Raw genomic sequence first — 22,550 nt, forward strand, 5'->3', positions numbered from 1 at the left:
CGATGAAGCCATCCAATCGTACAGTTTAAACGAAACTGTTTTTCCCCTTTTTTGTAGTTTGACAAAAAGCTTGAGACAATGACGCCAAGATTGTCTTTATATTCTCTGGTCCTTACCTTCTTCCTGATATTTGACCAAGCTGAAATGCAGTGGTTATGCAAGAAATGCGCCGTGAGTTCTTGGAACCCGTGGACGCCTTGTTCCCAACCCTGTGGCAACGAAGGGACAAAGACACGTAAACGCACTATCACCAAACAGCCCACATGTGGCAATTCCTGTCCCCACCTGACAGAAACCCTCCCTTGTAATTTGGTATGTCCTAATGGCTCCTGCAATTGTAGCGTGAGTTCTTGGTCTCCGTGGAGTTCTTGCACCCAACCGTGTGGCAACGGAGGGATACAGACACGTGCACGCAATACCAGCGGGTTTGCATGCTGTCCCACGCCAGTGGAAACCCGCTTGTGTAATATGGGATGTCCTAATGGCGGAACGCCGGTTCTTGGGAGAGATGGGGAATGTTTTTGTAAAATTGGATACAGCGGACAGTGCTGCACACAAATCGACGGTAAGCATAATTTACGATGATGTAGTCTGCTTTGCCCATGATTAAACATATATAAAAGCCACCACGTGTTTTGGATTTGAAGATCATCCAGCAGCCTACGGTTCCTCTGGGAAGAGTGGGTTTGTTCCTTCGTTCGTTCGTTCGTTATACTTCTCAAGTCCATTCGCTCGTTCGCAGTTTGGGATAATAATATCTATCGCTGTTTTTCCTCTCGCGAAGGTAATTATTTACAGTGTTATTTGGGGAAGTTATGGGGAAAATTAAACGAATTTTGACACCAAGAAATAAATTTGATGAACGAAATTTTGAACAGAAACAGAACCAATTCAGCCGACCCTTTCTTTATACAGTTCCGAAGAAGGAAATCATCATTTTTTGCCATATATATTTAATTCTTCGCAGCAACATAAACAATTATCAGCTACAACTTCTGCACTTTTGTTGACCTCAAGGTAATATTCCGGAACACACGCCAACTTTCTTTATAAGGTCCAAAAAATGCTCATGGTTATTTCCAAAGAGAGTTGCTGAGATTATAAAGATATATATATTATGTTGGTAAAATTGCGCGGATTCTACAACCCCGCCAATATCCGTGTAGCACACAAATTTATAACTACTTTACGACATTTACTGATCAACGTTAAAGACAGAGAGGAACCTAACGAGAGACAGGGAGCGATTTATACGATCAAATGCTCCGAGGCCTCCTACATCGGAGAGACTGGTATATATAATCCTAACACGAGACTGACTGAACAAAAACGAGCGACGAGAAATGGTGATGTCAACAATCACATTTCTGAACACATCGACTTACTAACCACAAAATCGACTGGGATTTGCTGAGTGCTTAGCCTACAGTACTAACTATTTTCAACGACTGACTCTAGAATGTTGGTACACAAACTTAGAACAGACGAGGGTGGAGAGGGTTTAAAATATATTGGTCTTTGCGGTCGACTGGAATGAGTGGTGTAATAGGATCAGTATAAATACTTAAAACTTTGATCAACACAGGTAATGAATACTAAATACTTTTTTAACACAGGTGTTGAGACGATCGGTTGTTACAACGACACTTCAGAGCACGCAATCCCAACATTAGAAGGGAAAGATTACATGTTGAATGGCAATGCAGGGTCAAGAAGTGACCCAATCCTGAAATGTTACAAAGCGGCCAAAAACAAAGGGTTTAAAGTTTTCGCCCTTCAGGATGGTGGATTTTGCTCATCAAGTGATACTGCCGAAAACACATTCAATAAATATGGAACATCCTTGAATTGTAAAAGTGATGGTGAAGGTGGCCCGTTGGCTAATCAGGTCTATTACATTAAAGGTACAATAATAAAGGTATTACCGTTCAACTGAAGCAATTTAACAATATACTAAATTCATACAAATATGTGCAAAAGTATTAACTAAAAAGTCTGGTCAATTTTCCTTTAAATGGAAATATTCAACTTCAGGCTTTTTTGTGCAACTCTGCAATAATTATTAAGTTACTTCGAATTCCTTATTGTGATTTGTTGAAAGCCATTTGTAACCGTGAACGATAGACGTTTATTTTGAGAGTTTAAGTTGTGTAAAACGGAAAAAGATAACTTTCTTTCCATCCGTGTTTCTCGCGAGTTATGCAGACAATCGGTATTTCTGAAACTTTTCTCGTTATCCAAATTCTTCTCACAATAACTCTATGGAAACACGGTAAGCGTTTCAATAATATAAATATTTCTATTTATTAAACAACCTGGTGTTTTAATAGATTACAAAGTTGTTGGATGCTTTAGAGACACCGAAGATCGTGCAATTCCGACACTTGAAGGAACAGATCCCATCTTGGATGGAGATTATTTAAACCGCCAGAACGCAATTGTTAAGTGCGCTGTGGCAGCTCGCAAAAGATATTTCCGCGCGTTTGCACTTCAACATGGCGGATGGTGTGCATCCAGTGTTACGGCATTGGAGACGTTTTACAAATATGGCCCAAGCCGCGATTGTAAGGAAGACGGTGAAGGAGGCGATTGGGCAAACAATGTTTACGTCTTTCAACGCAAAGAAGAGTGTGAGTTTGTTTCCAGTAGTAAACAAAAACTTCAAAGCAAACGGTATTGGAAAGTCCGTATTTAGCGTTTATAATTTCTTGATTCTTGCTTGCTTGCTTGGCCTTCTTGCTAGCTGCCTGATTGCGTGCAAACGCACTTGACTTGCTTGCGTACTCACTTACTCACTCACTCACACACACACACACACTCACTCACTTACTAACTTACTTTCTTGCATTGCTTGCTTGCTTGCCTACCTACCTACCTACCTACCTATCTTCTTACCTACCTACCTACCAACCAACCTACCAACCTACCAACCTACCTACCAACCTACCTACCTACCTACCTACCTACTTACCTACCTACCAACCTACCCACCTACCTACCTACCTACCAACCTAGCTACCAACCTACCTACCTACCTACCTACCTACCAACCTACCTACCTACCTACCTACCTACCTACCTACCTACCTACCTACCTACCAACCTACCTACCTACCTACCTACCTACCTACCTACCTACCAACCTACCTACCTACTAACCAACCAACCTACCTACCTACCTACCTACCTACCTACCTACCTACCTACCAACCAACCTACCTACCAACCTACCTACCTACCTACCTACCAACCTACCAACCTACCTACCTACCTACCTACCTACCTACCAACCTACCTACCTACCTACCTATCTTCCTACCTACCTACCTACCTACCTACCTACCTACCAACCTACCTACCTGACAGGTGTCCGCCTAATGAGAGTTCATTCACAGACAAACAAGTGAAATTCAGTCATAACCAGGCAGCCAATCATGTCCACCTAAATGTAGGCTTTGAGAAAGTTGATTGTACTTACATTTTGTAAAAAAAAAATAGTTAACTTTACTATTCTTCCTTTTTTTCAATCTCGTAGCCGTCTTTCTTCCGGATCCAATTGCCTTTTATCCCTTGAACAGCATGTATGCAACACGGGAAATAAAAGATCGACAACCCCAGGGTACCCCTGTTGGTGTAAACCTAACAGCCGGCCCCGATGGTAAAACAGGTGGCTCATACCAATTCGCAGGTCAAGCCAACAGTTACATTGAGTTCCCAAACAATGGAGGGTTAGACGCACAGCGTTCCATCACAATGTTATGCTGGGTGTATTCTGAGAATACAAACGGACCTATGTTCAATTATAAGATTACTGGTGGGCTGGCCAGTAATTTGTGGGGTGTTCATTTGTGGATTCATTCAGGAACGTTGTATGGTGCTTTTAGTCGCAGAGACTACATATTAATTCAGCCAACATTGATTGCCGATCAACCTCTGGCGTTAAACCAGTGGCATTATGTTGGTATGTCCTATGACCACTATACTGGTATTGCAAATCTATGGCTTTATGGAATACAAGTGTGCCAGAAGGACATTGGAGCAAGACAGACTCTTGCTACTCAAGATAACGTGAGAATGGGTGCAATAGAAGATGATAGCCGATATTTTAAGGGACGCATTACCGCCATGCAGATTTATGACGTCGCTTTGACCGCGGAGGAAATAAATGCAGTTGAAAACGCCGGTCAAGGTATTAATCACACTGAAATTTCCCATATATCGGGCATTATAATTATAAACCATCGAATGTTTTTCGCGCGTGCGAATGATTTAAAGTCTTTAAACGCGTCACGTCATGTAGTTAAAACTGGGAAATATCAGATGATAGTCCCAGAGGATATTCCCCAGTTTTCAAAATTTGCGATTAACTTTCGCACGATTAGTTTTCTCCCAAGTAAATAGTATAGTTGAATAGAAATGAACATTTTGCTAAAATTCTTTCAAAGTCTTGCAAACTGATCATGATCAACCAGGGCCCTAGGGACAAGTTTGTAATTTTGCCTTCTGTTGTTTACAGAATACAACAGCTGCAATGAGGTAAATTGGGAAAAAGCCCTCAGTCGACCAGGATGGGCAAACTGCTCATTGGGGAGATATATGAACGGACTGTGGAGGAAAAACGATGCTATTATTTCTTCACCTGACGGCATTGACAATATCAAAAAAGGGAGGTGTTGCATTCCTCCACACGAGTACAAAGATGACACTCCTGTTTGTCAAATAGTAGATTGGAAAACTTCTCTTAGCAGGTCAGTCACATAAGCTTTGTCTTACAATTTGCAATGAGCAAACGTTTTCTTTTTTTTTCTTTTTGGTGCCCTTGCCGGCCAAAACCGGCCACATCAAACGTTGCCCTTTTTTGTTCCACTTCTGACGTCATCACCTTTGACCAAAAAAAGGCATTACTTATACTCAATCTCTGCCGGAGGAAAAGGTCAGACTCTTGTCAATTATGCCCAGATAAGAGTGATTAGGTCAATTTTGCTTAAAAAAAGCAATTTCTACATCATTGAGCATCAGAAAAATGGCCTTAACTATCATGACAGCTTTAAGTAGCATCTAGTAAACATTTAAATCAGTAATAAATTCTTATTAGCATTTTAAATTCATTAAATTTATATTATCATTTTAAATTCAAAAATTTAGAAAAAACAAATGGGCTTCTTGTCCTGACGGGCATTTCCTCCAAGGAATTTACCGTTCCAACGAAACCTGGCTGCACAGTATCGAACAAGCGTTATGTTGCAGACCTAGAAACTTCGAAAACATAACAAGGGATTGCAAAGAGCAAGATGTGAGGAAATCGCTTGATAAGAAAGGATGGAGCAAGTGTCCAGAGTGGAACTATATGATGGGCGTGTACAAAGGGGACTGTGACAAGCTGAACTGTATTGAGATGATTAGATGCTGCAGGATGAGGCCTCAAGGTACACACTCTCAGACTTTAGTACAACAGTGGAGTGTTTCTGTCGAGGGTCTGTGGCGTGAGAGTTGCTTTTGGAAATGTTATCCGTGTACAAGGGACCCTCAGACTTAGAATTTCGATCTCGGGCTAATATTTGTTTTTAGAACATAAAACAGAAACACTCTATTGTTTAAATAGTGCACCCTAAGGCATTTTTTGCATTTTTCTCGTGATTAAAAAATCGCTTTGCAGGAGCCTGATTTTTTAATCATTTCTTTGAATTCAGACCGGATTGGACTCTAGTCAATCCCGTTACTGGCCATTTTTGATATCTGTTATTTTTTTCCTGTGACGTTTGTTTTATAAATCATCTACTGACCGAGACGATTACAAACTGCCGATTACAAACTCCCGTTATTACCAACAAAAATGATGTCATTCCACATACTGCAGGCCGATATCGTAGCTATTGTCTGCAGAAACATGCAAAACAAATGGTCAAACAACTGCCCGCCCGTTACAGGCAAAATATTATAGTAACGTACGTAAACGATAAGTATCTGGCTATCATAGATTTCTTTATCATTTTGTTTTCAGATATGGTAGTTCTTGGCCACTGGATGCTGAATGGCAAAGACAAGGACATAAGGTTGATTGTTTACTTTCTAACGCCATCTAATGCTACCTGACGCTTACGACGATCGTAATCATTGAAGCTTCTATTTGGAGCCTTCAAGAAATGGAGCATTTTTTAGCTCAGTTAAACCATACAGCAGTGTTTGCTTTCCATATTCGTAATTTTTCGTTCACTTTGACAGCTTATCTCATTAAAATTTCTATTTTTGTCCACACGCTGATCGATAGAATTGTCCGCCATCTTGTTTTTTTATTCAGTCAATTGTTACACTTTCCATATTTGGAAGAGAGTAGTATTTCAAGCCCTTGAAATACTACTCTCTTCCAAATATGGCAAATCGAACTCTTGAAATACTACTCTGTTCCAAATATGGCAAACCGAACTCTTGAAATACTACTCTGTTCCAAATATGGCAAGCATTTGAGCTAAATACAGCTCGTGTTATTATTTTTTAATCAACGCTTTCTTCCAAAACGTGGAGAGACGCATCGCCCCTTCAAAATCTAATGGTTATTTAGTTCGGTCCCTGAACTCTCTTTATCGTAGGCCCTTTTTATATAGGGTTTGAACCCAGGTGTAAGAAGAGAGAGTCCAAGATAATTTGCACGCGCATACTCAAAACTCCGCTATTTTTCCCCTCAAACCAGTTAAACGCTGAGGGCCAGGAGGTAGCATGCGATGGACAAGCTTCCAAACCAAATATAGCAAATATTGTTCAACAAGACTATTCATTATTAGTAGAACATTTGCAGCCAGCTAGTAGTTACGACATTGAATTAAGTACAAAGTTATTGATTCCAGATTAGGATCATCTGGATCCGACGATTGCTAACATTGGAACGAAATTTGAGAGCGAAAATGTTAATGAGACCTAATTACATCACAAGCCTCATAGCCGGCTTCTCCTTGAATTCCAGTGTGCATGCACAGGAAGGGGACGGGTCATCATTTAGCAAACATTCAAGGTATTTTACTGTGGACACGTTTGATCAAAAATCACACTTTTTCTCTTTCAGTTTAGTTGGATCGCCATCCTTTATCAGTGGAAGGTGTCCTGGCAGTAAGGCTGTATATTTCAACCAAAATAATTCCTTCGCCAGTGCACCGATAATCAATCTGAACGGTAGGAGTTTCACTATTGCCTTTTGGATTAAACAACCGAAATCTGCCTCCGATAAGTTGGGAGCGATTTACAGCGACTGGTATAATCCAAGACAGTTTCTGCTAAGCACAAAAAACCAGAAGATCAAATTACAACGCCACCAAAAGGAATATGATACAACGTGGTCCTTGGAGAGTACTAATATCGCCATGGACAATTGGACCCACGTGGCTGTCACGTGGAATCACGTGACCGGGTCCGTGTTGATCTACGCTGACGGTAAAATAAAAGGGAACAAATTACATCCCCCCGGGGACGCGTTCTCTCAGCCGACAGGGTGGCAGTACCAGATTGGCGAGGATGGCCACTGGGACAAACACCATTTTTATGGATCAGTGTCCGACCTCTACGTCTTTGGCACGGCACTGTCGCTGGAACAAATCAATAAACTTAGAGGTGACCTTTACGATTCAGTTGATAAAAATAATCATTATTCCACTATTGCGCCATTTTACCATATTAGGGCAAAAGAACGCGCAAAATATGCGACGTTATTACACAGTAGAACAGGGCAAAAATACAGGCTGACAAACTTACGGAATACTGGCCCAAACAAAGTGGAAAAATTAGTGGAATAATAAATCGCTTATTCGATAGTTTAACATATAATACGAGCGGACATTTTGCTCATTGCTCAGCTCGTATTTTTCCTCGCCCCTAGCGCGTACGGGGCTCGGAAAAATACTACGCAACTCCCAAAATATTCGCGCGTATTATATGTTTAACCATCGAATAAGGTGTATATATTAGAAATAGATGAATAGAGACGCGAATTATCTATTTTTTAAAAATACTCTGGCGCATATCTCTAACTCTGAGACGATGTTCCACAAATACGGCAACCTTTTACAGGAAATCTTTCTTTTTAACTCTTTTCAGGCTTTCCTGTTATCGTAAACACAACCAAACAAGTACCAGGCGGAACTGTTGTTGTGGGTTGGGAACCACCCTTTGAAGAAACGTGTCCAATTTTGAACTACACTGTGAACTACAGGGAAGTGTTGTCACACAAGAGGAAGAGCAAGTGGCACTCAGTTACCGTAAACGGAAATGCAACCAGTTTGACGCTTCAGCTCAGCTGTAACACTGAGTATGATGTAGCAGTTACCTCACTGAGTGGATATGGCGAGAGTGCTTTGAATGAAAGCAAGATATGGAACTTCAAAACCGGCGGAGGTAATGTTTGTATTGCAACTTGAAATAATGACTGGAAACTTCACAACCATGGAAATATATACGCTTTAATAAGTTGTATTTGACGTATTGTTGTGTTTTAGTGTTTTTTTGTTTGTACTTAAGGGAACAAACCCTTTTACAGCACTTTGTGCATCTTCTAGCAGTCTAAGAAAGGAAACGATAATTTTAAGGGTTAGGTGTTATAACTAAATCAAGTCAGGACTTTTAGTGTTGTTGAGCAGAACGTGCTGCAGTAATTTTATACCTGCACACGTTATTATTACTATTCGTTTCTCTTTAACCGACCCTTTACACACTGCTCGATTTATATATCAAAGCCTTTCTTTATTGCAGATCTTCCATCACCTCCTGCTATAAACAACAAGGAAACAGAAACATTGGCATGTGATGTCAATCCGACATGGAGCTCTCCTGCAGACAATGGATGTCCGCTGACTATGTACTCGATATACTACCGACAGATTACAGAGGAAGCCTGGTATCAAGTTAACGTCACTAACGTTACGGCAACTAACTATACTGTCTCATTAGCATGTGGCATGCAGTACACCATCGAAATCACAGCCTGGAATGAGCTGGGAGAGAGCGACAGGTCGAGACCATGGATAATAAAAACAAAACCAAGTACGTTTACTTAAAGCTTAAGGGAAAGAGAATGTTTGGGGCTTGTATGGACATTCTGTGTAAAGGAAAACCTGGTTCCAAGGATCTTATGCAGGATAAAATTCCAAGATGGCGGCTGGCGGATGAAGTTAACGTTGTTGAAAAGAGGTTGTGTTTTAAGCGAGAGCTAAAATGGTAAAGAAAGCAATAAAGCAAACGGGTTTGATAAAGAAACAGTCGTATACTTACTCATCCTCATCAGGCCCATGAGGACTCTTGAACCCGGAAACAACAGTCGTATAGTCGTACTGGTCAGTCGTATAGAGATGAGTTTTGACGAAGAGTTCTACGGATGTAACGAGCATGCAACGTTTGATAGTTCAGACGTTTATTCATAGTGGGGATTTTTAGCTTTTCCCCAGATATATATTGGTATAATATATTGACAAATCTCTCCTTTTTAATTCTTATCACCTCCATTTTGTTTCCAGGTTCAGGTGAGTCTGACGTTGAAACCTCGCCAACCAAATTTGCGAAATCTCCAGCCTTTCAGAGTGGCGATGTTCTTTCTTCACCGCAGTTAGCTGGCTTAGTAGCGGGACTAAGCGTCCTACTAATGATCATTTTTATGGTAGTATTCTGGCTTCGAAAGAAAGCACGGAAAAATAAGCAGCTTGTCTGTCAACCCAGAAGGTAATTTAACTGCAAGTTGTCACGCATTGATGGTGTACTGAAACTTTTAAAAAACGCCGAGTAATACCATTACGTTCATTCATCAAATATCCCGCATATCAAGCCAGGGTAGCTTCCATAGGAGGTTTTGCTGTGTAGCTCTTAGTAAGCGCGGATGGAGTCAGTCGTTATAATTAAGACCAGTGATTGTTTTCACTTCAGATCCAAGTCCACCATAATCCCTCTTTGGCGTTGGGAAGTTTTACCTCAACAGGTTGTCTTCGAGGAAGAGATTGGTCGAGGGGCATTTGGTAAAGTGTTGAAAGGCACGTACAAAGAATCCCCTGGAATTGAAGTGTTTTACAAGACCAGAACAGAGACCGTCGACTTCAAAGAAGGTCGAACAGTAGCTGTTAAAGTTTTAGGAGGTAACGGCCAACTGTTTTCTATAAAATGACTAAACATCTCCGATTGGAATTTTTGGTATAACTGACATGAATTAAAAGAACAAAACGGGGAAGGGTGTAAGTTATGTTCACACTTGGTGCCCGAGCACGATGACTGACTACGATTCTTTCTGGTATGGGCAATAATGGAAACACACAATTCTTTTAGTCAAACAACTTGTATTTGGGCACTAAATAGTACAAGGTCGCTTGAGTAACTAGTGTAACAAAGTATGCATATAACCTTAAATTATTTACATGCTCTTTGCCGGCAAGTAATGTTGATAACTGCAGGTTTATCAAAAGGTGCCTATTTTAACAATAACGTTATTTCTAAGTTACCAAATATATATACTGATTATGCAATGTTTTCGAGTGGCACACCGTGAAATAAACCCACGAGTGACTTGATTAGTAGTATAGTAGAGACCGGTTAGACCCCTTTTTTGTGGATTTAATTTTCTTTTTTGTGGACTACATTAACGGGCGTGACGTCATAGCCTGAATAAAACACAGTGGATTTTAGAAACCTTTCAGTGACGTCATCTTTTTTCTTAATTTTTTTGGTGTAACCGGTTGGATGGGTTTGTCACATTCTATTTTATCTCGAGTGCAATCTTCTTTTCTCTTAAACCACCTACAACTGACATCGTGGTTTTGGATCAATGGTTTTTTACTCGATACGCATAAGTGAACTCAGTAATGTTTTTCACAAAAAAAAGATAATTGAATCCACCAAAAAGAGGCCTAACTGGTCTTTACTATACTACTTTAATATTTCAGTATACACGCAAGCCTTTAGGCGAGTGTGTATACAAGGAAAAATCACGTCACGAGTGGGATATTTACGGTATACTTCAAGGAAACATTGGACAAAACTATTATATAATTTTATATTTAGGCACAGCAGACGAGGAAGCCAGGAACCAGCTTCTGGAAGAAATTGAAATCATGAAAGCAATCGGTTCACACAGGAATGTTGTCAGCATGCTTGGCTGTTGGGTCAACTCTGATCCTATCTTCCTGGTGCTAGAATATGTTCCTTACGGAGATCTACAGCGCTGGCTTAGGAACAAGAGAATACAGGTAGGGTGAAATTTATTATAACTTTCACGCTCAATGTTCTTCAAGTGGAACTGAGTTAAACATCTCAAAATCTTTGAAGTACTGCAGCATTTCAGTTTGAGTTTCACTTACTGTAACAAGCGCCTTCTGTTCTGATAAGCACCTACTCCACGACCAATACTTGCACTTAGAGAACAGCAATAAGTTTCCTTTTCAATGGACCTAGAATAATCTGAGCTAAATTTTGGTTCATTTTTTTGGAAAGTACAAGGAGATTGAAGATAAAAATGAAATATGACTCTGATATAAGCTCTCTCTCGTTAGCTCGTTGAATTAAATTTGCACCAGGCGCTGAATTGAATAATAATGGGAAATTTACCCCGATGTCCCCAATTAGCGTAGCAGTGATTCATTTATGTATTAAACTTAATTTTTATTTAATAACGGGCGATCAAGCGTTGCGCTTTCTCGATCATTCACTTTCTATAAGTAATAATTTCTGGCGAAAGATTAATTTCCTTCGATTTCATCTCTCTTGTAGAAAAGTTATCAAAAGAATTACTATAATGAAGGAAATCAATTGCCACTGGATGTAAATGAAGTGCACTTTAACGTCGATGATGAATCAAAAGCGCTGCTGGTGAGAGATGATATAGAAGGCAAGGAATTTGTGCACTGCGATAAACCAGCCATGGATTGTATTAACAACGTCCTTGTAGACTCGGCTTGTCGTTATACGCTTGACGGTGGCACTGTTACTCAGAAAAACGCGGTAAAGGTACCCAAACCAGACGTGGAGGGAATCAAGGAGCCCACTCAAGTCGCACAGGATACACGGCATGATGCTGTGCAACATGAAGAAGATTTCGTAGCGAAGGATCTTCTTTCCTTTGCGTGGCAAATAGCACGTGGAATGGTAAGTATCTATAAGTACTTAATAAATTAACAAGCTTTGGAGCGGCTAATTGCGGTGTGATGTAGGTTTAGAAAGCTGTCTTGTTCTTCCTAGTAGTAATTCGCTTTAATAAAGCCCTCCCTGGACTGACCCTTCTGTCTGTTTACACCCCGCCCCCTCCCCTTCGTCTTTCCAACATGTAAAGCCAAGAGGAATTATGAACAGCTAATTAAAACAATGTAGTCTGGGTTTGATGTCTTTCTGGACGCATTGATCTTGCCCACATTTTTACATCGTGAAAGAGGGGTCACCATGACGTGTTATTTTTTAATGTATAAAACCGCCTTCATATCGTAAAAATGTCAAAAAATAAATGTTTATCAACATGAAGAAAAACGCTATATAGATAATTTAAAACTGTGAAGAAAAAGGATGGTTACGAATGAGGTAGATTTAGATGGATTGTGAATGACAAATTTGAGAAATGACGGTACGGAAAATTGTTTCAAGATGTGCCAGTGATGGCAGTCCTTTAAGCAACTATTCTAGCATTTCTCCCGGGGACTCCCATATGAAAGGGAGGGTTTGCCCATCGCTTACGGGTGTAAATTATACATTTTGCTGTCACTTAGGGTGTTCAGGACATAAAGCTAAATATTTCTAGCAGACAAAGATGTGCTTAGCGGTTGCACGTGAAGAAAAAAAAGAGCCGTCATACTGTTAGTAGTGGTGGTATAGACCAATTAGGCATGGAAAAGGTTTCTATAGATCCAAAAAAGCTTGAGCTACGCATAGATTGGTCTTCTTCAGGAGTTTAATGCGAAAATTCCGACGAGCACTCCTGACCCTTTCACATGGGAGTCCCTCACCCCGGGAGTAGATCGTTTTATGATACACTTTTAGACCTTGATTATTTCGAGGTTTTATTCCTCAAGCTTACACGTCGGCGGGCCACCAGCGTGTATTCTTGACGAGTACTGATTTCTTACCCTATTCCCCTCGTCTTTTTTCTTATCATATGCAGAACTTCTTATCAAGCAATGGATTTGTCCATCGTGATTTAGCGGCCCGCAATGTTCTTCTCGGCGATGACAAAGTTGTAAAAATCTCTGATTTTGGATTGATGCGACAAACCCATGAAAACGTTTACAAATTAAAGAAAGGGAAAAAGATACCGGTGAAATGGATGGCGCCTGAAGCACTTTACAACAGTGAATACTCCACGAAAAGTGATGTGTAAGTTTGATTGTAACGATAATGATGTCAACTTTACTTTTTGACTAAGAGCTATTCAGTGGAGCAGGAAGCTGAGAAGATCTAACTTCTGTACCCTTTCTTTCGAAATCAAGAATTTTGTCTTTTTATCCGATCCTCCTTAGCTTCCCGCCTTCTATTATATTTTTATTCTAAAGGTAGTGTAGCAGGGATTTTAACGCAAGTAAGTAAGAACCTATTAGGCTAAAATTTGCCAGTTAGACACCCTCTCTATAAGAAACCCTTTAGCCTAAAATTTGGAAATAGGTTCTTATTTTCTTAAATCGATTAAAAATGTCTACTTTTCGGGAAATAAGATAAGTCATGTGTCATTCTAGATTCTCTTTGAAGACACCTAGGAGCCTTTGACTCCAGTTGCAATGCAAATGACAATGTTGAAAAAATACAGTCGCATAAATATAAATAAAATGGTGTGCAAATTTCATATAAGGAAAAGGCCAAATACTACTATTAGCAACAATGTAAATTTTTCTTCAGAAAACAAGAACCTTTTTAAAAACCTTAATGGCCTAAATTTGTGCTAGATGCTTTTTTTATGTAAGAACCTGTTTAGGCTAACTTGGGAAATTAAAGGTTCCTATTCGCGGGTTTTTACTGTATCTCTTGCGCCGTTCTGTGGGAAATAATGCCGAGATTTTGCTCAAACTGAATCCTGTAGTAAAATTTATTTAATTCTTTAATCGCTTTTATTTAGATGGTCTTTTGGAATTCTTCTTTGGGAACTTTCCACGATGGGTAAGGACATGATTTTCTATTCTCTACTATTTTTCTTACAGTTTTCTACCTGATCCGAACTAAAAAACAACGGAGTAAACGGGGAAATAAAATTGTAAATATCTATGCTTATGTAGACTGGTTATTCAAACTTCCTTCACGGTTATGAGTTTCTTTGTTTTAACTTGATGAATTATAAATGAGGTTTAGATTGGAAAAGGCTTACTCTTGTTGCTTTTGTGTCTGTCTCGGTAAATATTCACCAATGAAAGCAAAGGTTAATCAATTCAGTATATACAACTTTCCTCTGTTTCCTGGTAACAATATTCCTGATATTAATAATAGTCTGGTTAATCCTACATTACGCGGGACCAAAACAGTCTAAACTTATTATAAATCGAATCTCTGTATGGTAAGAGCGGCCAATAGTAGTTGGCATGCATATATCGATCAATATGCATTCTCAAAACTGTAACAAAATTTTATAACAGGAGGAAATCCTTATCCCGGAATAAACAACAAAGAGTTGTACAATCTTCTCAAGACTGGATACCGCATGGAGAAACCAGACACGTGTTCTGATAAACTGTAAGTAATGCTACCAGTGTTACGAATTTCAGTTCATTATAAAAGTGAAAAAAAACTGAGCCAAAATCTTAAATTAAAACTACTTATTTTCGTCTCTGTAGCCATTTACTTGCTTAATTGCTCTCTTGCCTGCTTGTCTGCTTGCTCTGGTTCGACATGCTTCCAATAAATTCCTCTGCGCATTAGTCACATTCGCTAACCCAATACAGAGCACTTACTTAACCCCATAGCTCCTAGGAGGAGCATAGGGCATCCACAAAAGCACGCCACTCCAAACGATCTTGAGCCAATCTGGAAATCTTTTGCCAATCTGACCAAAAGCGGCAAGTTCCACTCCAAAGACAATTCCACAAGAATGCGTAACGCAGCGATGTGGTTTGTGCATGACCTATTTCTCCTAAACCCATTTGTTAGTTCTTTATAACAGCTTCAAGAGCAGCAGTAAGTCGAAGGAGGATGATCCTGTTAAGGATTTTACCTGGAACAGACAGCATAGTTTTCCCTCTGTAGCTCGAACAGTCCGCTAGGTCACCCTTTTTTGGGATTCTCACTAGGTGACCCTCCTTCCAGTCTCTCGGTGAAGTTTCGTCCTCCCAGATGTTTACACACACTTCATACAGCATCTGCGCTGAAGTGTCTAGGTCGTCCTTTAGAATCTCTGCTGATGATCTATCAGGGCCCGGAGCTCTATTATTCTTTTGCTTTCTAATGGCGCTTTTGATTTCTCCAATGGTGGCTTTGACCTTCTTGGTATTTAGGCCAAATGCAGGGGCATCAGGTATGTCAGCAACATCTAGTGGTGGAAGTCGGTTCAGAAGATTGAACATTAAAGTACTCTACCCATCTATAATTATCCGGTCTTGTCGCCTAGTAAGCTTGTTACCTAAAGCATCCTTGATGGGTTTGGATGGTGGATACCGTTTCCCTGCCAGTTTCCATGTTGTCGTAGAGGTCCTTCATCCTGTGCTGTTCTGCTGCAGTATCAGCTTCCTGTGCAAGGTTATCGACAAATCTACGTTTGCCACACCTGACATCAGAGCACTACCGCACGTAATATAAATTAAATGTCAGAAGCTGTTTTTCACAATTAAAAAACGATAATGTTAGTCTAATTAACATTTCTCTTATCAGATATCGGCTGGTGCTAGATTGTTGGAAGGACGAACCCGGTGAAAGACCCACATTTGAAAGTGTGACGAGATCACTGGAACAAATGATGCAGGAGGACACTCCGTATTTGGATTTTGAATCGCTTGATGAGTTAAAGGCATATTACTGCAACGAGAAGCTTTCTGATGAGGACGTCACTGTCTAGCGGCGGAAAAGGACTGCTAATCGGGGAAAAAAGTACTATAGCTGACCGCGAATTTTTTTTGAATTAAAAATGCTAAACTCGTCTCGAAGTTGACAAGCAACTGATAGCACCCCGATGGCGTGACAGCTTTGTCACGATCGAGTCGTCGCGCTATTCTTTTCTGAATACTTGTGGAAGTAAAGGATATACAAATGAATAAGATTTATTCAGGATTTCGAGAAAAGGGAAACGACCTTCTTGCTAAATGTAAACCTATGACAAGCATTTAGGAGTTTTATTGGGTAGGAAGGTCGTAAAGTTAGTATTGTTGACGTCATCGTTAACTCAAGACGCGTTGTCCCTTTATACACCCTTTGACGAGTTAACCGCTCCTTGATTTTTCCGCGCACTAGAGATCTGCCAACAATATGTCGTTCAGGTAAAAAAAAATCCCGTTTGTTACACATGAACTCAACTGTACTGACTAACGATCATTATAGTGATTGTATTTTATGTGTTTAATGGACAAAAGTAAACATGTTATTACGTAAATAGTTTTTAACATTTATTAATTGATTTTAAATTTTAGTAATATAGATACTAGCTAGCTTATATATAGTGTCCCCACTTAGTGGCTGTTTACTGTTTTTAAATAATAAAGGCATTTATTCATATATCATTTCACAAGAAGATATAGTTTACTTGAAAGTAAAATATTGCTTTTCGACTTTTTTATTTATCAGTTTGTCTCAATTGCTGGTTTTCACTGTCACGCAAGTAACGATACTGTAACGCGCTGCAAAAAACGAATCCATAGCCACTGAGTCAATCAAGATCAAGAATAATACAAGTGGTAGAAAATTACAAGATAGTCTTCGTGTCCAGGTCTCAGGTCTGTGCGGTATTCCTTACTCGAATTATCCGACAAAATGATCAACACAAATTTAGAGAGCACAGTATGGAAACGCCATGTTGGAGTTCATGTGAAGGGGCACCAAGATGGCCGCCGGAAATCAATGAAAACATCTGGCATTCAATTCTGCCGTAAAAGGCGGTCAGTTCACCTTCGCGAACACATAAACATTCACGTGAACACTTCTTGTAAAACCTCAATTGTTCAGATCGTTAAAAATAACAGGATGAGGCATTTTTTTAAGCATACGTGACATCCTTCAGGGAGCCATTCTCATGTCGTGAGGCGCAAAACTCCGAAATTTAAGATGCTATTTCTTAAAGACGGCAGATGCTATCAAGCTGAAAACCTTCAATAAGATATATATTAAGGACGTCTAATAGCCAGTGAAGGATGAAAAGTCAGGAGGCTTGCGATTCTGGATTTAGAATTTTGATGACGTCACGGTGAAAACTAAGAATTTACTTAGAACCAACATTAAAAACTTGGATTAAAAATATGATTTTTCAGATTTCCTATTCGAGACAACACCTTTTTCGAACGCTATTTTTCATTTTTTGGTCTAGAATAAGTGAAAAATAGTATGCCGTTAACTTTTCTTTGATTTGGTCATATAAAACAAAAATTGAAAATTGTTGTTATTTTCAATTTTTCTTTTCATTTGAAAATCGAAAATTGATTGACCGAAATCAAAAAATTGATTTTAGTTTTCAATTTTTGTTTATGATTTCGGTAAATCATTTTTCGATTTTCAACTGGAAACAAATTGAAAATTGAAAATTAAAATCAATTTTCTAATTTTTTGTTTGTAAAGGCAAATCAAAGTTCTGTTAACGACAATCTTCTAAAACCGCCATTTTTGTTTGTTTTATATCCCCGCCAAAACGAAGATTGTCAGTTTCAATGCTTTGGCCACAAAAGAAAAACGAAATTCCTTACGAAAACGGAAAACGAAAATGAAAATTCACATCCGTTTTAAAGCGATAAAAAACAAAAAACAAAAAGCATAAAGTGAATCCAAATTCCGTTTCAGGCGAAGAAAATTGAAAAACGAAAATGAAAGTCAGTCGGATGTGGTTTTTCAAGAGAAAAAAAAAAAGATTTTGGAAATTGGACTTTAATTTCATTTTTACAGTGCGGAAGAAAAACGAAAAACGAAAATACATTTGAATTTTATTTTCCTACGCAATTGAAAATCGGTTGGCACTTAAGGTACGCGGATTGATAAAGTAGTTTTTCCAAATCTGAATCCGTTAAATATCATATTTTTTCTACAAGATTTTTATTCTGTTTCCAAATAAATTGAAACAAATTGATAAATAACAAATTGAAAAGCAAAATTTTATTTTCGATTTCAATTAAAAACGGAATGGACTTATGACCCACGGATCCTGTCTTATTGTTCTTATTATTCATTTTTAATCAATGAGGGATTGACACAGCTGTAATAAGTTTTGTGACCTCAGATCAAACACCAGCTGCTCTTCTTTGGAAGCCGAGGCCCTTACCTCAGAGTTTCAAGTTTAAATTAATCAATAGCCGAAAGTAATTAAATTGTGTGTCACCAGAATGCACTAGAAACACTATATTCTCCATTGAAGCGACTAAGGAGAGGTAGAAGAAATACAATTATTAATTACCGCGAGATAAAGTTTTTAAAACAGCGCCATGCTGCTTAACTAGTAAATAAGTCTTGTACGTTAATTATATACAGAAGGTGTAATAAGCAATTTGATGACATATGACAGGTGAATATGAATGTATAAAATGGTCTTTTCCTGATTTACTTGATTTGCTTCACGTAACCTGTTTTGCCAGTACGTTTGTGCTGTCCTTTAATTTTGCGACGAGATGGGAACTGTTTGGTGCAACTTGGTGTGGGAATTGTGTATTGAAACCGCGCACTACATGCATCAAACGATGAAGCTAACATAAATGATATCAACCGGTACGTAAGTAGAGTTCAAGCCTGGGCTTAGCCAGTTTTTCGTGTTACTAAGTTAATCTTCTAATATACAGGAGGTGTAAAAAGCGATTTGATGACATATGCCAGGTAAATATGAATGTATAAAATGGTCTTTTCCTGATTTACTTGATTTACTTCACGTAGCCTGTTTTGCAAGTTTGTGCTGTCCTTTTGCCACGAGGTGAGAACTGTTTAATGCAACTTGGTGTGGGAATTGTGTGTTGAAACCGAGCACTACATGAATCAAACGATGAAGCTAACATAAATGATACCGGCAGTACGTAAGTAGGGCTCAACTCTGTTTTTTTTATCTAACATTCGTTAAAAACGTAACATAGGCTTAGCCAGTTTTTCGCGCTACTAGGTAAATCGTCTGATATAAAGGAAACTATAAAGTACTCAGTATAAAGAAGACGACGCTTCTTAAAAAAACTGGCAAAATCTTTCTACTTTTTCGGCCGTCTTCCTTAGACGTAAACCATCCTTGTTTATTTTCGGTTTATTATCCCTTCTTTTGGTGTTTTAGAAAACTAATTTTACTTTAACTTTTCCTTCAATTTCCACGTAATTTCGAACACGGGAAAAATGATTTAAACTAGTGTGCGATAACTCCTTTAGTTTCAACGCCTTCTCCCTAAAATGACTAAAGAGGATTTTAAAACAGTTCATGAAGGGAGTTCACCGCGTAAAACGCTGACTTAAGTGTTCTTCAGTCAAGGAAGAATTTGTTATCAAAAAATATAGCGAAATATTCACAGATAAATTCAATAAGCATTGAATATTTCCTTCCGAATGCTTCAATTTCTGAGTCGCATATCGATGTTCAAATCGCACAAATGGTCACTGTCTATCATTCTGTTGAATTGCTTGTTATAAATAGCAATAAATGTCGAGGCTTTGGTTATAAAAGATGTGATGTAAAATCAAAATTTAAGTGAGAAATCTAAATGTCCACACAGACGACAAAAATAATAGAAGAGCCTAGAATAAGGCAAAATAACTTCACAACTTTTTAGATTTATAATTATCGTGACTAGTTGTGAGCTCATACAAACAAAAAGAAAAAATAAATATTTAAAGAAATTTAAAAGCTTAAAGGAAACGACAATTCTTAAATTGATTAGAACTTTGAATATTTTGTCGCAAAGTTAATTGTAACCCGACCGTTTTATCTTTTGCTAGAATGAATGGCTAAAATATTTCTGGGGATCATTATAATCTTCGAGGTCATCAGCGTTTTCATGTATGAAATTTGAATAGTTCTAGAACGATCTTGTGTCATGAGGAAAGAAACCTTTAACAAATGTTAAACTTGAATGACCAATACGATTGAATTGTGAACTCAAAACACTTCCATTCGCCTTTAAGATGGTAAAACGCTTCAATCGTTAAAAAGATTATCTTATTTCGCGGGTTGAACTGACAAGAAATATGCAAAAATAAAATGAATGAGCCTCACGAAAATTAGAAATTATGTTGTCTGTATTTTAATGACATGTGCATGTATACACGCAATGAATACTAATGTAAAGGGTTCCAGGCAAAAGATTTTATTTTTCATAATTATATAAAAAGATATCGGTTCAAATGATGAACAATTTACGTTGAAAAGGAGTAACCGAAAACTTTATTTCACCTGCCTAGGTGAATAAAGGAACCATATATTTTGTCAAAAGAAATTACTGTGCTATTGAAGACAAACAGTTGACAAGCTACACAGTGAGTATTCTTTTAATAATTACGTATCTTTATTAATATTACAACATAAAACAACTTCAGTATTAGCGGGTGAGAAATTTAGTAAACCCATGAAGCCGAAAAAATTTGGTTATCAAGTGAGCGAACGCCCGCGCCTACAGTCTCTCGGGGAGGGGTAGGGGAGTCTCAAGGCAACTCAACCAGGGAAGGAGAATGCCATCTAATCAAATCCCAACGGACGTTATGGTTAAAACGTCGGCTTGTATCTTTCATATTGGTCATCCATGTTATGGTCAATTGCCAACTGTCAAAACAAGGTATCCGCTGGCCAGTATCACATGACAATATCGCGGGCACAGGTGAACAGCTTGATAGTTTTCCATTGAATCGCGGGCTCAAATCTTACATCTTTTGTCTAGGGTAATGACAGGATTTTGTAAGCGCAAATTATGCGATTGGAGTTGACAATTTATTTCGGCTTTGGGTCTTTCTTGAGTAGTAAACATTTAATAACTTCAATAACAGTGTTTTCAATGAGAGTATTTTCAAAAATTGTAAAAACCAGAAAATTAGTGTGGAGCGCCGCTTTTAGGCTTATAAAATAATAAAAAAATAAAATAAATATGTGTTTATTGTGGTCATGCACTTAGCTTCATATTTCATTGAGATAGCTAGTTTACAGGCATGCCACTGAAACAGAGGAAATAAATCTATATTTTTATATTGTATATAATTTGGCTAAATCTATATATTTTAAAAATTGCAACAAGCATCGCCCGTCCTTTTGTATTTTCTTTGGAACTTTCTTTTATTGTAATAAATTGTATTCATCATATAATTACCAATTTATACTTCTTTTCTTCTTGCATAGTTTGCCCCGATTTTTCAAAAATTAAAATTTCATTTTCTCAGTATACATTTTAGATTTAATCTGAAAATAATATGTGCTTGTGCTTGTCGGTTAGTGTTTGTGCTTATGCCTAGTGAAACCTTATCGTCATGTAATTGACTCAAAACACAAAGCGCGCGACTAATGCGGTGTGGCCGTCCAATCTTTTTTTCTCTTTTATTTTCTAGTTTGATGAAAAGCTTGAGAGAATGCCGTCAGGATTGTGTTGGTATTCTCTGATCCTTACTCTTGTCCTGCCAGTTGACAAAGGGGAAATGCAGTGGACGTGCAAACAATGTGCCGTGGGTCTTTGGACCTCGTGGACCCCTTGTACCCAACCCTGTGGCAACGGAGGGACAAAGACACGTACACGCCCTATCACCACATTTCCCACATGCGGTGATTCCTGTCCGACACTATCGGAAACTCTCTCTTGTAAAACAAGATGTCCTAATGGCGGAACTCCAATATCCGGGAGAGATGGGAAGTGTTCTTGTAAAGTTGGATACAGCGGACAATGTTGCACGCAAATCGACGGTAAACATAATATATAGAGAGGATATTACACGGTGGCGGGAAGATATAGATTTTATGTTCTTGTGGAAAAAACAATAGGAGATATTGTATTGCCACGAGAACATAAAATTCATATCTTTGAAACAACTTGTCATGTTTTTTGTATTATATGGAGACCAGCTGGCTAATAATGCCGATTTGTCATATTACTGTTCTCTATGTTTTGTTTTTAATTTGACTTAACTCAGTTGTAAAGTCTACTACACTCAAACAAAGTGGCTATAAGCCGCTAAACTCGGAAAATTTATTATGATACAAGAATTGAAAACAACAAACTGACAGCTAAAGATTTGCCAAAACAAATGATGTTAAACTTTCCACACTTCAGTTCACTTCACTTGGTTTGAATGTCATCTAGCTGCTAACCGAGAGCAGGCCTAAAGACCAAGAGATAGAGTTCCCATCTGTTGCAAATAAATTTTTTGTGTTTTCTTTTTTTTTCTTTTTCCGTTTTGTTTTTTTCTAAGGTTAGGCAAAATAATAATATCATTGGAAAAATTATGTTTGTTTTTCAAGAAAACTGACATTAGGGACATTTAGCTTCAGGTTTTCGGCT

The 22,550-nt window shown here is 38.4% G+C and overlaps 2 protein-coding genes across 5 annotated transcripts in view; both read left to right on the forward strand.

Annotated features, from left to right (window-relative positions):
• Nucleotides 1-45: 45 nt before the first annotated feature.
• LOC144662575 (uncharacterized) lies at nucleotides 46-16,431 on the forward strand. Its single transcript, XM_078523417.1, has 18 exons — nucleotides 46-565; nucleotides 1,617-1,904; nucleotides 2,331-2,630; nucleotides 3,536-4,189; nucleotides 4,517-4,748; nucleotides 5,146-5,426; nucleotides 6,002-6,053; nucleotides 7,058-7,599; nucleotides 8,083-8,379; nucleotides 8,734-9,024; nucleotides 9,495-9,696; nucleotides 9,898-10,103; nucleotides 11,023-11,207; nucleotides 11,728-12,102; nucleotides 13,106-13,317; nucleotides 14,051-14,091; nucleotides 14,562-14,658; nucleotides 15,790-16,431. Exons 1-18 carry the CDS (start codon nucleotides 79-81, stop codon nucleotides 15,971-15,973), a joined length of 4,926 nt encoding a protein of 1,641 aa, XP_078379543.1. The 5' UTR covers nucleotides 46-78; the 3' UTR covers nucleotides 15,974-16,431.
• A 2,569-nt stretch (nucleotides 16,432-19,000) lies between these two features.
• The window catches only part of LOC144662599 (uncharacterized), a 56,582-nt gene continuing 53,032 nt past the window's right edge, over nucleotides 19,001-22,550 (forward strand). For 3 of the 4 annotated variants that reach the window (XM_078523463.1, XM_078523446.1, XM_078523470.1), the window contains exons 1-2: nucleotides 20,443-20,550; nucleotides 21,607-21,955. In XM_078523463.1, the coding sequence (XP_078379589.1) occupies nucleotides 21,628-21,955 (328 nt within the window). In that variant the 5' untranslated portion in view covers nucleotides 20,443-20,550; nucleotides 21,607-21,627. Of the gene's footprint in view, nucleotides 19,113-20,442; nucleotides 20,551-21,606; nucleotides 21,956-22,550 lie in introns of those variants that run through there. The other variant, XM_078523455.1, reaches the window with a different exon arrangement.

Source organism: Oculina patagonica, chromosome 1 (genome assembly GCF_052425735.1).
Source record: "Oculina patagonica isolate OP01 chromosome 1, crgOcupat, whole genome shotgun sequence".
In the NCBI taxonomy this organism is placed as follows: domain Eukaryota; kingdom Metazoa; phylum Cnidaria; class Anthozoa; order Scleractinia; family Oculinidae; genus Oculina; species Oculina patagonica.

Coding starts and splice junctions, on each gene's coding strand:
- LOC144662575 (XM_078523417.1), top strand. CDS start 79: ATGACGCCAAGATTGTCTTTATATTCTCTGGTCCTTACCTTCTTCCTG. Junction 566..1,616: donor GTGCTGCACACAAATCGACG/GTAAGCATAATT, acceptor TTTTTAACACAG/GTGTTGAGACGATCGGTTGT. Junction 9,025..9,494: donor GATAATAAAAACAAAACCAA/GTACGTTTACTT, acceptor TTTTGTTTCCAG/GTTCAGGTGAGTCTGACGTT.